Below are 17,145 nucleotides of genomic sequence, written 5' to 3'. Positions count from 1 at the left end.
TGCCGAAAAGGTTGTGAACAAGCGATTCGGTGGCATTCTCGCTGAGCCTCTTTACTGTGTCGCCACCATGCTCGATGCTATCTACAAGGACCGCTACTTCGATGCAGACAAGAAACAGGATTTGATGGAAACGGACACAGTGACAGTGCGTACCGAGGAAGACAGGCCACCCACAATGAGCTGAAACTTCACTGCTTGACATGTGTGATGAAATCCTGGTTGAGAATGAAACGACTGAACAAATGAATGAAACAGCACAGCAACTAAGTGAAAGAAATAGGTTTTGATTATGTTTTACTGGTAATGGGGACATACGTAAATGGCAACAAAATAACTTTTTGGTTAGTGTGGTGTGTATGTGCATGTGTAACCTTTATTTAGCCAGGCAAGCCAGTTAAGATCAAATTCTTATTTACAATGACGGCCTACCCCGGCCAAACCCGGACGACGCTGGGCCAATTGTGCTCCGCCCTATGGGACTACCAATTACGTCCGGATATGATGCAGCCTGGATTCGAACCAGGGACTGTAGTGACACTTCTTGCACTGAGATGCAGTGCCTTAGACAGCTGCGTCCATTTCACGTCGGTTACACCAGTCTAATCTCGGGAGTTGATAGGCTTGAAGTCATAAACAGTGCAATGCTTGAAGCATTGCGAAGAGCTGCTGGCAAAACGCACGAAAGTGCTGTTTGAATGAATGCTTACGAGCCTGCTGGTGCCTACCATCGCTCAGTCACACTGCTCTCTCAAATCAGACTTAATTATAACATAACACACAGAAATACGAGCCTTAGGTCCCCCTTTGCCAGGAAAAAACGTCATGGTTAATGCACAGCAGCATATTATTTTTAAAGATATTATTTTTTTTTCCAAGATACAACTAAAGCTAATGTTTAGGAATCCTGAAAATAAAACGGAATGTCTTACACTTAACTGAGACATTATCCTAGCCTTGTCAGAATTGTTTCCAAAATGCTTGGTTGGGACCCATTGATGGGTAGTGGCTGATTCCTTTTGGGTTGCCACTTGAGGCTGGGTGCTGGCTAGAATTGTTCTAGCCTACGTGTGGCCGACTTCACGAGAAAGCGAGCAGGAGCAAGCTCCAAAGGCTTCAGAAGGGTCACAGTAAAACAGGTTCAATGACCACTCAAGTGATTGTAGAAACTGAATATGGATTGTTCGAATGTAGCCTCGACAGCCCATTAAAAGAAGGCGAACACTGATCACGTCAAATCATTGAGACCTCAGGTCATGCCTAGTAGATATCTTGCCTTCTCTGAATCTCACTCTCCTCAGCAGAAAATCAAAAGAATGATCGACCGCCATTTCCTCAGACAATTAACAACATCTGTGTAGAGTTACTCTTCACTGAAATTACACAGAGGACAAATCTGCTGCCACTCTTGCCTGCACACCCAGGCTCAGTTCTGAGTAGTTAATGCAAGCACAAGGGAAACCAAGGCTATCTATATCAGTGTCTTGTGTGAAAGTTGAACCAGCTGTTCTGAGCAGCATCAGTATGACGTTAATTGCATTTTTAACTAATCCTTTGAAGAATGCATTTGTATTCTGGAATTCCTGTGGCTTGCTTAAAATAGAGCATTACTTGATACCCGATAGCAATCACTGTAATACGAAGTGACATTGTGGGCACATGCCTCTGACGTCAGGCCACAAAATACAGACAGTACAAAACAGTTGCTACTTGGAGGGAATGGGGCCGGGGACCAGTGAAGAGCTTGGGGGGGGGGGAAAGAGAACAGACGTGGAAATCACCTTTTCACATCTGTCAAACCTCTTGACGTTTCACAGCAATACTTTTTCCATGGCAAAAATTAAAACAAAGCAGACCTAACTCTTTGGTTCTTTAAAAACCTCCTGTAATATAGTGTGCTATAGCTTGGAAAATAAATACATGTGACTCAATGACAACATAATGTGTGTTTCCAACATTAGGGCCGTTTTCCGAAAGAAGTTTATCCGCTTCGTGTTTTGTTTCCTTGCCACAATACTAATGAGTATCGCGATATTGGTATCATCCGAGCCATAGCAGACAGAGAGGGAGAGCCTATGACAAGCAATTCATTACCAACAGATGTCTCCCTTGAGAAAAGACCATTATCTGACTGAAATCCACAGATACGGAGGCTGAATGGTTCTGTTGCGTTTCTCAAATTTCTGCTAATCACTGTTGTTGCTAGAGACTAGGCCATTTAAACTGTCCCTTGTTGAATACTAAGAAAATATTGGTTTTGCTTTGACTGCACCCACTCTTTAGCTTTGAGAACCATGTCATGCTTGTGATTATTTGAATGAACGAGACATACAGACTTGTGCATTTGTTTTTGAGTCACTGTCCAGACTAGAGGTCGACCGATTATGATTTTTCAACGCCGACACAGATTATTGAAGGACCAAAAGAAAGGCGATACCGATTAAATCGGCCGATTTTTTAAAATGTGTTTGTAATAATGACAATTACAACAATACTGAATGAACACTTATTTTAACTTAATATAATACATCAATAAAATCTATTTTGCCTCAAGAAAATAATGAAACATGTTCAATTTGGTTTAAATAATGCAAAAACAAAGTGTTGGAGAAGAAAGTAAAGGTGCAATATGTGCCATGTAAGAAAGCTAACGTTTAAGTTCCTTGCTCAGACCATGATAACATATGAAAGCTGGTGGTTCCTTTTAACATGAGTCTTAGTTATTATAGAAATTATAGGACTATTTCTCTCTATAAGATTTGTATTTCATATACCTTTGACTATTGGATGTTCTTATAGGCACTATAGTATTGCCCGTGTAACAGTATAGCTTCCATCCCTCTCCTCGCCGCTACCTGAGCTCGAACCAGGAACACATCGACAACAGCCACCCTCGAAGCAGCGTTACCCATGCAGGACAAGGGGAACAACTACTCCAAGTCTCAGAGCGAGTGACGTTTGAAACGCTATTAGCGCGCACCCCGCTAACTAGCTAGCCATTTCACATCGGTTACACCAGCCTAATCTTGGGAGTTGATAGGCTTGAAGTCGTAAACCGCTTGAAGCATTGCGAAGAGCTGCTGGCAAAACGCACGAAAGTGCTGTTTGAATGAATGCTTACGAGCCTGCTGGTGCCTACCATCGCTCAGTCAGACTGCTCTATCAAATCATAGACTTAATTATACCATAACACACAGAAATATGAGCCTTAGGTCATTAATAAGGCCGAATCCGGAAACTATCATTTCGAAATCAAAACGTTTATTCTTTCAGTGAAATACGGAACCGTTCCGTATTTTATCTAACGGATGGCATCCCTAAGTCTAAATATTGCTGTTACATTGCACAACCACAACCGTTATGTCATAATTACGTAACATTCTGACAAATTAGTTCACAATGAGCCACGCGGCCCAAACTGTTGCATATACCCTGACTCTGCATGCAATGAACGCAAGAGAAGTGACACAATTTCACCTGGTTAATATTGCCTGCTAACCTTTCTTTTAGCTAAATATGCAGGTTTAACAATATATACACTTCTGTGTATTGATTTTAAGAAAGGCATTGGTGTTTATGGTTAGGTACACGTTGGAGCAACGACAGTCCTTTTTCGGGAATGCGCACCGCATCGATTATATGCAACACGCTAGATAAACTAGTAATATCATCAACCATGTGTAGTTATAACTAGTGATTATAATCGATTGATTGTTTTTTATAAAATAGGTTTAATGCTAGCTAGCAACTTACCTTGGCTTCTTACTGCATTCGCGTAACAGGCAAGCTTTTTTTTTATTGTAAAATAAAATACAAAATGTGCAAATTCGGCGTCCAAAAATACCGATTTCCCATTGTTATGAAAACTTGAAAACGGCCCTAATTAATCAGCCATTCCGATTAATCGTTCGACCACTAATCCAGACCCCAAGAAAGGATTTGGGACTGCTTCACAATCCATCATGGAATGTGGGACTTTGCTGATAAGATAGCTCTTAGTATCATAAAGCAGACAAACTAACTAGGCCTAGCACTTTTTAAAACAGCAAACTGGGATTACAAAAACAACAAAGCGGCCACCCCGCCACTTGTTTTGGTAAACAGCTGAAGGATGGGGCTTGAGAAATGTAACCGCAGCTTAGCTATGGATGCAAGAACTGACTATCAATGAGTTTGTTTCCATGCACAGTAATAATTCAATATTAAAACTGATTATGGCAGTTGGCAGACTATAGACTAAACACCTTACACTGCTCATCTTAAATCGATGTAAGGTCAAAATCTAAGTAAGCACACGCCGATTAAAAGACCTGGTTCTACATAATCTTTAGAAATATTAGGACATGTAAACACCTGACATCGGCGTAACAGCTGTGTATTTGATCAGCGCATGTGCTAGCACCAGCCGAGCAAGCCGCTCTCTTTAGTGTGAGTGAAGTGAGTTCAGAACAATGTATGCGTCTAGAAGTACTTCACACACACACACACGCACACACATTTTACGTCTGAACTCAGAATCAAATATGCTTCAGAAAAATAACATGGCCTCTGTGGTAGAACAGTCATTTTGATTGGCAATTTTTTGCATTTATCAGAGTGCCAACAGGTAGCCTGATTTCAGATGTGTCCATGTTAACAGGATTATTAGGGAAATCGTTCTTGCAAAGCACGTAAACATTTTAATCAAACTACAGTGCCTTGCGAAAGTATTCGGCCCCCTTGAACTTTGCGACCTTTTGCCACATTTCAGGCTTCAAACATAAAGATATAAAACTGTATTTTTTTGTGAAGAATCAACAACAAGTGGGACACAATCATGAAGTGGAACGACATTTATTGGATATTTCAAACTTTTTTAACAAATCAAAAACTGAAAAATTGGGCGTGCAAAATTATTCAGCCCACTTAAGTTAATACTTTGTAGCGCCACCTTTTGCTGCGATTACAGCTGTAAGTCGCTTGGGGTATGTCTCTATCAGTTTTGCACATCGAGAGACTGACATTTTTTCCCATTCCTCCTTGCAAAACAGCTCGAGCTCAGTGAGGTTGGATGGAGAGCATTTGTGAACAGCAGTTTTCAGTTCTTTCCACAGATTCTCGATTAGATTCAGGTCTGGACTTTGACTTGGCCATTCTAACACCTGGATATGTTTATTTTTGAACCATTCCATTGTAGATTTTGCTTTATGTTTTGGATCATTGTCTTGTTGGAAGACAAATCTCCGTCGCAGTCTCAGGTCTTTTGCAGACTCCATCAGGTTTTCTTCCAGAATGGTCCTGTATTTGGCTCCATCCATCTTCCCATCAATTTTAACCATCTTCCCTGTCCCTGCTGAAGAAAAGCAGGCCCAAACCATGATGCTGCCACCACCATGTTTGACAGTGGGGATGGTGTGTTCAGGGTGATGAGCTGTGTTGCTTTTACGCCAAGCATAACGTTTTGCATTGTTGCCAAAAAGTTCAATTTTGGTTTCATCTGACCAGAGCACCTTCTTCCACATGTTTGGTGTGTCTCCCAGGTGGCTTGTGGCAAACTTTAAACGACACTTTTTATGGATATCTTTAAGAAATGGCTTTCTTCTTGCCCATCTTCCATAAAGGCCAGATTTGTGCAATATACGACTGATTGTTGTCCTATGGACAGAGTCTTCCACCTCAGCTGTAGATCTCTGCAGTTCATCCAGAGTGATCATGGGCCTCTTGGCTGCATCTCTGATCAGTCTTCTCCTTGTATGAGCTGAAAGTTTAGAGGGACGGCCAGGTCTTGGTAGATTTGCAGTGGTCTGATACTCCTTCCATTTCAATATTATCACTTGCACAGTGCTCCTTGGGATGTTTAAAGCTTGGGAAATCTTTTTGTATCCAAATCCAGCTTTAAACTTCTTCACAACAGTATCTCGGACCTGCCTGGTGTGTTCCTTGTTCTTCATGATGCTCTCTGCGCTTTTAACGGACCTCTGAGACTATCACAGTGCAGGTGCATTTATACGGAGACTTGATTACACACAGGTGGATTGTATTTATCATCATTTGTCATTTAGGTCAACATTGGATCATTCAGAGATCCTCACTGAACTTCTGGAGAGAGTTTGCTGCACTGAAAGTAAAGGGGCTGAATAATTTTGCACGCCCAATTTTTCCGTTTTTGATTTGTTAAAAAAGTTTGAAATATCCAATAAATGTCGTTCCACTTCATGATTGTGTCCCACTTGTTGTAGATTCTTCACAGAAAATACAGTTTTATTTCTTTATGTTTGAAGCCTGAAATGTGGCAAAAGGTCGCAAAGTTCAAGGGGGCCGAATACTTTCGCAAGGCACTGTATTCTATTAAATCTGACTATCCACAATAAATTGCATTGTTGTGTGCATGTAACCATACTCTCAAACCCTGTACCTGGAGAGCTAACCTCTGATTTGCAATCCAACCCCAGCTGTAACTAACCTGATTCAACCAGCTAATTATTTAAGTCAGGTGCGCTAGATTACGGTTGGAGGGAAAGCCTACAGGACGGTAGCTCTCCAGGATCAGAGTTGGAGAGCCATGGTCTATGATATGAAAATGGTTGGCTAGTTTTAAATATTTAGAAACTACAGTGTTAGATTGGTGTCACACTTTTGTCCCAGACCTAGCTAACACACCAGACTGGAAGGTTCTCTACAGCTCTGTTAGTGACCATCTGGTTCTTGGTCCCTGACCAAAGCCCGTCTCCCCGACCAAGGCCCTTCTCCCCAGACTACGCAGTTTGGCTGGGCGGCCAGCTCTAGGAAGAGTCTAGGTGGTTCCAAACTTCTTCCATTTAAGAATGATTGAGGCCACTGTGTTCTTGGGGACCTTCAAATACTGCGGAATTTTTTAGTACCCTTCCCTAGATCTTTTCCTGCACACAATCCGGTCTCTGATCTCTACGGACAATTCCTTCAACCTCCTGGCTTTGTTTTTGCTCTGACATGCACTGTCAACTGTGGGACCTTATAAAGACAGGTGTGTGCCTTTCCAAATCACATCCAATCAATTGAATTTACCACAGGTGGACTCCAATCAAGTTGCAGAAACATCTCAAGGATGATCAATGGAAACAGGATGCACCTGAGCTTAATTTCAAGTCTCATACATGTAGCAAAGGGTCTGAATACTTATGTAAATACTTGTTTTTTTTAAATAGATTTGCAAAAATTTCTAAAAACCAAACCTTTTTTCGCTTTGTCATTATGGGATAGTGTGTAGATTGCTGAGGAAATTGTTTTATTGAATCCATTTTAGAATAAGGCTGTAACGTAACAAAATGTGGAAAGGGGGCACTGTAGACACACCCTATGTTTGAATTAAATAAACCATATGTAGGCTATTTGTCTGATGTTTTAAGCACTACAATTAAAAATGAAGACACAAATTACTAGAGAGAGCCAGTAGAGATCAATATAGCCTAACCAGAAGAACAAAAACCAGTTCCCGACCCTCCTCCAGATGCTGCTGGCCTCCCGTGATTATGCTGCTAAGCTCCTGAAGTTGCCTGTAATATGCTGCACCAGCGGTCAGCAAACTTTTCCATTTGGAGTGTCAAGTTATCGCCCCATTTCTGCTGATCTGCGTGCCAGTTATGAATTTCAGATGCACCTTTTCCTGGAAAAGTCTTCATATCGCAAAATGAATGTTACGTGGTTAATCTATCTAAATGAAACAGATACTTTTTTATTTGTAACTTCTATTGCCAATATGTAAAAATAGCCTACTAAAAATATTGCAGCCCGCAGGTAGAAAATATCATGAAAAAAGTAAATATCCTATAAATCACATTGGCTATGCACGGTCTGTCTGCAACGAACATGAAACATTGTATCAACTATTAACTTGGTCTGGCCCAAAGCTCCTGCTAGCAAACTTGCAATATTGTATAAAATATTCTAGGCCCTCAGAGTTTCCAGTGCCAGTGAGCTCTGGACAGACAGAGACAGCTGTAGGCTGTTTGCACAAGGGATAAGAAGTAATCAGGTAGGCCTATTTAATGACATTTCCACCAGATCAGACATGACATTTTTTTGTGTGTTTTTTTTTGTGTCAATCCTTGTTTATCAAAAAGGATTGAGCTGGAAAGATTTTTCAAAATGGGTTACGTTGAGTAGTTAATACAATGGATGTAAAATTGATGTTTATTTGATGCTTGAGGCAAATAAATTACTTCGAGAAGCTACACAGTGATGGTGAGTTAAGGCAATCAGAAATAGTATCAGATCCTCAGATGGGCACATTTGTAGGCCTACATTTGCACACAGGCCAGGTAGTCTAGGCCTACTTCTATGCATAATCAGGTGCATGTCCTTACTCAAGATTGACAGAAACGCTCCAAAAATATACATTTAAAAAAGACTCCTAGCAAAAGGTCTGAATACTTATGTAAATACGTTTTTTTTATTTTTAATACATTTTCAAAAATTTCTAAAAAAGTTTTCGCTTTGACGTTATAGGTTAGTGTGTAGATTGATGAGAATTTTTTGAAGCAATTTCAGAATAAGTCTAACAATAAGAAAAAGTGGAAAAAATATGTCTGAATACTTTCCCGAATGCACTGTATATAGGCTACACCCATCCAATGATGTCAGATCAAAGATACATTTCTAGGGCTAGAGGTTAGGATGATGAATTGGATGATGAATTGGGACTGAGATAAATGAGTCTAGTGAGCAGCAGCCTTACCTTTTTAGTGCTGACAGACCTCCGTAGCGCCCTCCCATTGGGTCCCACAACTCTGGCATTACCACTGCTCCCAGAGGGTAGTGTGTGTGTAGAGGGGGGGCTGGAAGGCGCACCGAGGGGTGCAGAAGACCTCTCCGTCAGACTTCTCTTGGACGCCACATTGTTGTTCTCATTGAAGGTCATTGACCTTTTGTCCTTAGTGTCCCCTAGCCCCAGGTCAATGCTCTGTCCACTCTTGATCAGGCCGAGGTAGTCTTTGAGTATCGTCTGGGTCGTTGGCTCACTCAACCAGTTGAGGAAGAGCTCATCCACTTTCATTTTAAGCACCGGTTGCAGGACTTGTGGCGATGGCATGTTGTTAACCTCCATCTACTACTTTGACACCACAGCACCTGTCAATGGGGAAATCAAATAGAGAATATGGGCTGGGCAGCTACGTAGCTGGCTAGCTAGATCCCTTCAGATATACCAGTTTTCATCACATTAGATACATTTAGGAATGGGTGGCCAGTAATAAACTGGCCCTGAACATCTCTAAAACTATGAGCATTGTATTTGGTACAAATCATTCCCTAAGCTCTAGAAATCAGCTGAATCTGGTAACGAATGGTGTGTGTGGCTGTTGAACAAGTTGAGGAGACAATTACTTGGTGTTACCTTACATTGTAAACTGTCATGGTCAAAACATATAGAGTCAATGGTTGTAAAGATGGGGAGAGGTCTATCCATAATAAAGAGATGCTCTGCTTTTTTGACACCATACTCCAAAAAGTCCTACAGGCTCTAGTTTTGTCTAATCTTGATTATTGTCCAGCCATGTGTCCAAGTGCTACAAAGAAAGACCTAGTTAAGCTGAGGCTGGCCCAGGACAGAGCGGCACATCTTGCTCTTCATTGTAATCAGAGGGCTAATATTAATACTATGCATGTCAGTTACTCTTGACTAAGAGTTGAGGAGAGACTGACTGCATCACATCCTTTTATAATGTGTTAAATTCTAAATGGTTTGCATTGTCAACTTACACACAGCTCTGACACACACTTACCGCACCAGACATGCCACAAGCCCTCCCCCCACAGTCCCCAAATTCAGAACAAATTCAAGAAAGTGTACAGTATTATATAAAGCCAGTATTGCATGGAACTCCCATCTCATATTGCTCAAATGAACAGCAGATCTGGTTTTAAAAAATGTATAATTTTTTTTTTTAACACTTAAAGCAACATCACAACGCCTCTCCCCTATTTGACCTAGATATTTTGGGTGTATGTATTGATATGTAGCCTGCATGCATTTTTAAATGCATGTAGTTCTGTCCTTGTTTATTATTGTTCTGTATTATGTCATGTTTTATGTGGACCCCAGGAAGAGTGGCTGCTGCTTTCGCAACAGCTAATGTGGATCCTAATAAAATACCAAATAGACAGTAGAAGCAGAATTGATCATTAGGCCTATACAGTGAGCACAGAAAAAAACGATTCAATTCAATTCAACCAATTCAATCACCAACTAGCTAGCCAATTCTAGCTACCTACTCCATATGGTTGGCATTGCTGGCAACTACATCTAGCTGGGTAATTCTTACTAGGTGGTGCCTTTTGGAACTCATAACTTTTGGGGGGAAAATTATATATTCTTTAAAAATGTAGTATTCCATCAGCAAAAGGACATGTTTGACTTTCAGAAAAGCATAGTGAATAACAAGAGAATTTAGTCAACATTTTCACATGTTTAGTTGACCCCTTCTATCTCTACAAGTTACCACAAATATGCAAATATGATGGTTTTATTGCAGATGGCGAGGCCAGTACAGGTGCATCAAAGATGGGACCGAGAGATAGAAGTTGTTTTTCAATCTCAAGGCCATCAGAATGTTAAATTCTGTTAAATAGCCATCACTAGCACATTATAGAGGCTGCTGACCTATATACATAGACTTGGAATCACTGCCCCCTTTAATAATGGAACACTAGTCACTTTAATAATGTTTACATATTTTGCATTACTCATCTCATATGTATATACTGTATTCTATACTATTCTACTGTATCTAAATCGATGCCGCTCCGACACTGCTCAGCCCAATATTTATATAATCTTAATTACATTCCTTTAGATTTGTCTATTGTTGTGAAATTGTTAGATATTACTGTGAGATATTACTGTGAGATATTACTGCACTGTTAGAGCTAGAACCACAAGAATTTCGCTATAGCCGCAATAACATCTGCTGAACACGTGTATGTGACAAATAACATTTTATTTGTTACAGATTCTAGTTTTGGAAACAGAAAACTGAATGAGCTCAAATGATGAGAAAATGAGCAGAATGTTGGCCAAAAATCCATCTCGCTCTTATCTCCTCCCACTACCGGCCACAAGGCTTCCTCTCATCCCGAGTGGCGCAGCGCTCTAAGACACTGCATCTCAGTGCAAGAGGCGTCACTGCAGTACCTAGTTCGAATCCAGGCTGCATCACATCCGGCCGTGATCGGGAGTCCCATAGGGTGGCGCACAATTGGCCCAGCGTCGTCCAGGTTTGGCCAGGATAGGCCGTCATTGTAAATAAGAATTTGTTCTTTAACTGACTTGCCTGGTTAAATAAAGTTTTAATATATTTTTAAAAAGATCATATTTGATAGTTAGTGGAAACACCAACCGGATGCTTCACATTTATACATCCAATTAAATATCTAGCTATTTTTTCTATCTGTGGCAAAATAGTACTTGAAGAGGGTTTTAACTTCTATATCAAACATATTTATAGAAAAATGTGCCTTACAGTGGAGACAAACAGACTAACATAATGAAACATTGAAAAATAGTTACAACCGAGTGTTTACATATTTATTTAGCTTTCCACTGCAATTACACAGAACTATGTTGTGTGTAATTGCAGGCTATTCTTTAGATGCTGCAATAAGTCTTTATTTTATGTGGTGTCGGAGCTCCAGTGCGCTCACAATAGTAGCGGCTTAAATCGTGGAGTTGTTTAAATAGTCTATGGATACTAACGTTAATGCGTTAGCTAGCCCATTCATAGACGCTACCTTAACATGCTGACCAGACCAGACACGTCAAATGCGCGAGCATCGCAAAATACATTTAGAAATCCATGTTATTCGATTATTGCACCCACACTGCTCGCGAGTGTCTGCGCTGCCAAGGGCTAAAATAGAACTCCTTTCTACTTCTGATGCAGATCGCACTGAAAGTCCTGCCTCTCCCATCTCCTCATTGGTTTATAGAGGCAGGTACCCAGGTGCCATCTCCTCATTGGTTATACCCACGTGGGTGATTGAAAGAAGAACTGTTTTGCCGGTTGTTGTGGTAATACTATGAAAGTTAAGATGCCGATCACCATATAAGTTCAAAGATGAAAAAGCCTGGAAGGAGGAGAGATGACTAGAAACGATTCAGTCGGCCGTTTTATGTGTGGATTAATTGTCGGAGTAGAGGACCTTGTGCATTTCAAGTAAAATAACTCAATGTTTATATCCCAGGACAAATTAATTAGCAACAACAATCTAGCTAAATAGGACAAATTAGCTAGCAAGTGCAAGCTAACTAGCTAAATTGCCATACATGTTTAATGCTTTTCAACCTGTCCCCAAATTAATGTAATTAGTTCAGAGTTTGTTTTGATATTTTAACATGCGTGTCGTGATCACGCTTGGTGTAGGGGGACCAAATACATTTATGCACAATAGCACACGATGGCACACGCGTGCAGCCGGTTTGGGTTCTGTGTTAGCGCCTTGGCGATAGTGTCTTCCGGCAAACGCATTAACGTTAGCCAGATGTTTCGTTAAAGCCCCGACGCTTGCACTAACATTAAGACGCATCGCTTGCAGTACAGTTTTGGAAACATAAGATATCAGCAAGATTATTACTTTTAAGTTTAAATGACTACACACCTTTATATGGTTAGGGTTTCCACGCTGCAAATTTCCATGTTACAGCACTTCTTTATGGAAAACAGACAGAAATCAGAATGACTGCCTGTGCTAATTAGCTATCTGTGTCTCCGAACACCTGTGTGTAAACGGAAGACAGATGCCACAAAGATGTTGTCACTGAAAACTACAGTCGGCTGCAACTGTTAAAACAGGGTACAGCAGTGGAGGCTGCTGAGAGGAGGACAGCTCATAATGTCTGTAACAGAGTAAATGGAATCGAGTAAAACACGAGTTTGACGTATTTAATACCATTACACCAATTCCGCTCCAGCCATTGCCACAAGCCGGTCCTCCCAAATGTAGGTGCCACCAACCTCCCGTGGTGTACAATAAGTACATTTAGCATTTGTACAATTATTTTAATGTGATTTGAAAGTAGATTACATTATGTTCCTAGAACCGTATTGTAAATGAGAATTGATTCACATTTAGATTGAGTATTTAGCTGCCAGAGCCAATTTGCCTCTTAACAGAATATGTAGCTAAGGTTCTTGGGTAACGTTAGGCTCCTTTAGTCCATTATTGGGCTAGTGCGGTAGCTAGAACGCTTGTTAGCTCTCATCATTCGTGTATCAGACAGAGAGCTACATTGGAAAGGAAAACCAAAAAGGTATCTAATGTTTGGAAACTGCAAGAAAGCAAGCTAACAAACGCCAGCCTTCAACAGTAGTAGTTAGATAAATTATCCAACGTTACCTTTTGCACGAACCCTGTCAAGATTAATGTTACTACGGTAACGTTAGCTAATTTGCTAACTGCAACAACTAGCTATGTCTCGCAAATCATTATCACAGCAATTAGCTAATTTATCCAGCAGTTAAATAGCTAGACAGTTGCATCAGCCATTTCCTAATACTGAAAAGCAACATAAATAACAAGCTACTTAATCAACGTTAAAATTAAAACAAACAACGTTATAGCTACAGCAGCAGCTAACTGTTAGTTACTGCTTCTGTCGTGACACAAACTGCTACGCTAATTGGAGCAATGCAAGCAAAATACCACTAGCTACGATGAAGGCATTGAAAAGAAATGTATGTAGCGCGCTACCATATACAAGTAGATTCACATTTGAAAGATTACCTGTATGTTATTATAGTCAGGATACAAATTGTAGAGAAGCGTTCATTTCACCGGGGTTTACTTTGAATTCCAGATCTCGTTCCCTACCTAGGTAACCAGGAAGATCAAACAACGCGGGAACTTTCTGACAACAAGAACGTGACTTAATTAACCCTATCAGTCCTGAGACCCCATCCGAAGTCGGCTTTTCATTCATCTGACTTTCATTTATCTGTCCAGACCGTATATTTAGCCCCACAATGAAGCGTTTTCTTTTCAGGACAACCAGGGGTACAAGTAGGGGTACAAGTAGAACACAAAACAATTCATGAGTTTCCTAAGTGTTATTGACACATGTCCAGTGCTTTACTTGGACTGAAGTAGATTCAGGTGCTCATTTTGGATTTATATTTAGGTGCAGGAGCAAATGTAAATAAATAAAAGTAAGGTTGGCCACAGCAAAAACCTGATAAAGATACATTTATATGAATGCTCAGTGGGAAATTATTATCCAACTTGTCAGTGACAACTGTGTGGAGTTTGTGACAGAAGAACTCCGAACCTTCTAACAACTCTTGTGTAGAACGAAACATGTTCAGTCCCTGAGTCTCAGCTTTTCATAGATAGCTTTTAATAGTTTCTAGCTCAAACCATTCGGACTCTTAAGACATTTTTGTAAAAAGACCGGGCCCTTTTGGGATCTGCCCTTGTCTCCCAAAATCCACTCTAGCTCAGTCCCCAGTTAATTAACAAATCAGTCATATGCACGGAATACAACAGGTGTAGACCTTACAGTGAAATGCATACTTCCGAGCCCCTAACCAACAATGCAATTAAAAAATATATGGATAAGAATAAGAAATAAAAGTAATTAATGAGCAGCAGTAAAAGTAATTAAAAAGCAGTTGTAAAATAGTGAGACTATATACAGGGGGATACCGGTACAGAGTCAATGTTCGGGGGCACTGGTTAGTTGAGGTAATATGTACATGTAGGGACAATTATTAAAGTGACAATACACAGATGATAACAACAGAGAGTATCAGCAGTATACAAGGGGGGAGGGGGGCAATGCAAATTGTCTGGGTAGGAATTTGATTAGATGTTCAGCAGTCTTATGGCTTGGGGGTGGAAGCTTTTTAGAAGCCTCTTGGACATAGACTTGGCGCTCCGGTAACACTTGTCTTGTGTTAGCAGAGAGAACAGTCTATGACTAGGAGTCTTTGACAATTTTTAGGGCTTTCCTCTGACACCGCCTGGTATAGAGGTCCTGGATGGCAGGAAGCTTGGCCCCAGTGATGTACTGGGCCGTACGCACTAACCTTTGCAGTGCCTTGCGGTCGGAGGCCAAGCAGTTGCCATACCAGTCATGATGCTCTCGATGGTGCAGTTGAAGAACATTTTTAGAATCTGAGGACCCATGTCAAGTCTCCTGAGGGGGAATAGGTTTTGTCATGCCCTCTTGGTGTGCTTGGACCATGTGAGTTTGTTGCTCGGTCCTCATTTTCCTGTAGTCCACAATCATCTCCTTTGTCTTGATCACGTTGAGGGAGTTGTTGTCCTGGCACCACACGACCAGGTCTCGTTGTTGTCGGTGATCAGGTCTACCATTGTTGTGTTATCGGCAAAGTTAATGATGGTGTTGGAGTCGTGCCTGGCCGTACAGTCATGAGTGAACAGGGAGTACAGGAAGGGACTGAACACGGACCCCTGAGGGGCCCCTGTGTTGAGAATCAGCGTGGCGGATGTGTTGTTACAACAATGGAGTACAACAATGGAACTAAGTTCATAAGGCAAATATTATTCATTCAAAAGTCCAAAATGTATGTTTCAATCACAGATTGCCACGTAATCAATCGCAAATCACTGAAATCATTTGATAACCACATGACCACAAATGAAGTGAGCGCCTTGTTTCCTCACATCCACTCACTCAAGAAGAAAGGGAAGATGGTTTGGAAGTATGCTGTATTCAGACCATTCTGACACGTTTATCAGAGACCATTTTGTCATGAGTGAGAATGTGGTCAGTCTTTAAAACAATAGCCTAATCCTATGGCATAACACTGTACAAAGACAACGACAGGTAGGCACCCACAAATGGTGTGACATCAGTGCTGTTATTATAATTTTGCCAGTGTAGCGCAGATGCATAAGTGTTAGTTTTAAGTATCTTTTTGATTATACCGCAGCCAAATGAGGGACAAACTGGTAGTGTGTTGAAGATGTTCTTGCAACATGCATTTAATATAAGCAGCATTTGACATCAACAATTTTACTTGGAGCCACAATTTTCATTATCACTAACACTGAAGACGAGCGTCATCCATCATCCTAAAAAATCTAAATGTGGAACATTTTCATGAAATTGAGATTCCCTCCATGATGAATAACTAATACTATTCACTGAGATGTGCGGTGTGTCAACGGCAGGGAAATTGAGCCTATAAGGTCACACAAGCCAAGTAAGAAGCTGTTGCAATCAAATTCTTAAATGGTATTTATTCATCCACCATCCATTAAGAGCCATTGAGATAGAACTAAAAAGCCAGCAGGAAACTGGTGGTTATAATGGAGGATATAGAGAGAAAAAATTCCATCAACAAAAAAATACTGCTTGTCAGCGTTTAGCTGTGTCCTATTATATAGCTGGAGTTGACTGTGGAAATGGTAAACCTAAATAAGGACCCACACACACACACTTCTCCCTGAAGATGAGATGGACAAGATGCCACCCAGGTTTTACTTATCATTATATGATGCTATGCACATTACTAACACAATCACAGAAAGCCCATATATTCAATACCCTAAGACTGCTTCTATTTCTTTCCATTTGTAAATGTCAACCACATTCCACTGCAGTTAAGATTTTGTTTGTTTTATACCATTCATAATCCAGATTTGAGTTATACTCTAATTTCCCCACACTGAAGTACTGTACTTATTTCCAGGAAACATTGTGTGTTTCGTGTGTGTTTGTGTATTGTGTATTGTATTTGTATATTGTGTTTGTGTATTGTGTTTGTGTATTGTGTGTTTCATTTTTCCTATAATAACGCGATCCTGCTTCTCTTTCCATGAATGTCAAATCTCCATCAGTGTCTCTCTCTTCTCCTTCTCCCCCCTTTCCTTCTCATCCTACTGAAGACTGTAGGGTGAGATGGGGCAGTGTTAAGGGAACTGGGCGGTCTTATTGATTACTGGAGAGGATAGTCTTCTGAGGCAACATGGCTCCCCCACTGCTTCCCCTGCATAGGCAGTAACTCTGGGTGAGGTCAGTTCCAATAAAGGTACCATCGTACACTCATACAGAAAACATGTCTTTACGTTCCATAAAGAAGGTCCAACAGTCCAAGGCAGTCTTTGCACTACTCACCTGGAAATATAACCACATTTAGAAAGGTCTGTAATTTTACTATATATGAATAGCAT

General features: G+C 40.7%; 1 protein-coding gene across 4 annotated transcripts in view; it reads right to left on the bottom strand.

Moving 5' to 3' along the window:
• Positions 1-13,905, bottom strand: part of ppp2r3b (protein phosphatase 2, regulatory subunit B'', beta) — a 54,792-nt gene extending 40,887 nt beyond the window's left edge. For all 4 annotated transcript variants that reach the window (XM_020461862.2, XM_020461860.2, XM_031806325.1 and 1 more), the window contains exons 1-2: positions 13,732-13,905; positions 8,690-9,081 (exon numbers count right to left, since the gene is read on the bottom strand). In XM_020461862.2, coding sequence (XP_020317451.1) covers positions 8,690-9,058 — 369 coding nt within the window. In that variant the 5' untranslated portion in view covers positions 9,059-9,081; positions 13,732-13,905. The remainder of the gene's footprint in view (positions 1-8,689; positions 9,082-13,731) is intronic.
• Between the last annotated feature and the right edge of the window lie 3,240 nt (positions 13,906-17,145).

Source organism: Oncorhynchus kisutch, linkage group LG26 (genome assembly GCF_002021735.2).
Source record: "Oncorhynchus kisutch isolate 150728-3 linkage group LG26, Okis_V2, whole genome shotgun sequence".
NCBI lineage: Eukaryota > Metazoa > Chordata > Actinopteri > Salmoniformes > Salmonidae > Oncorhynchus > Oncorhynchus kisutch.
This window is presented reverse-complemented; position numbering and strand designations above follow the sequence as displayed.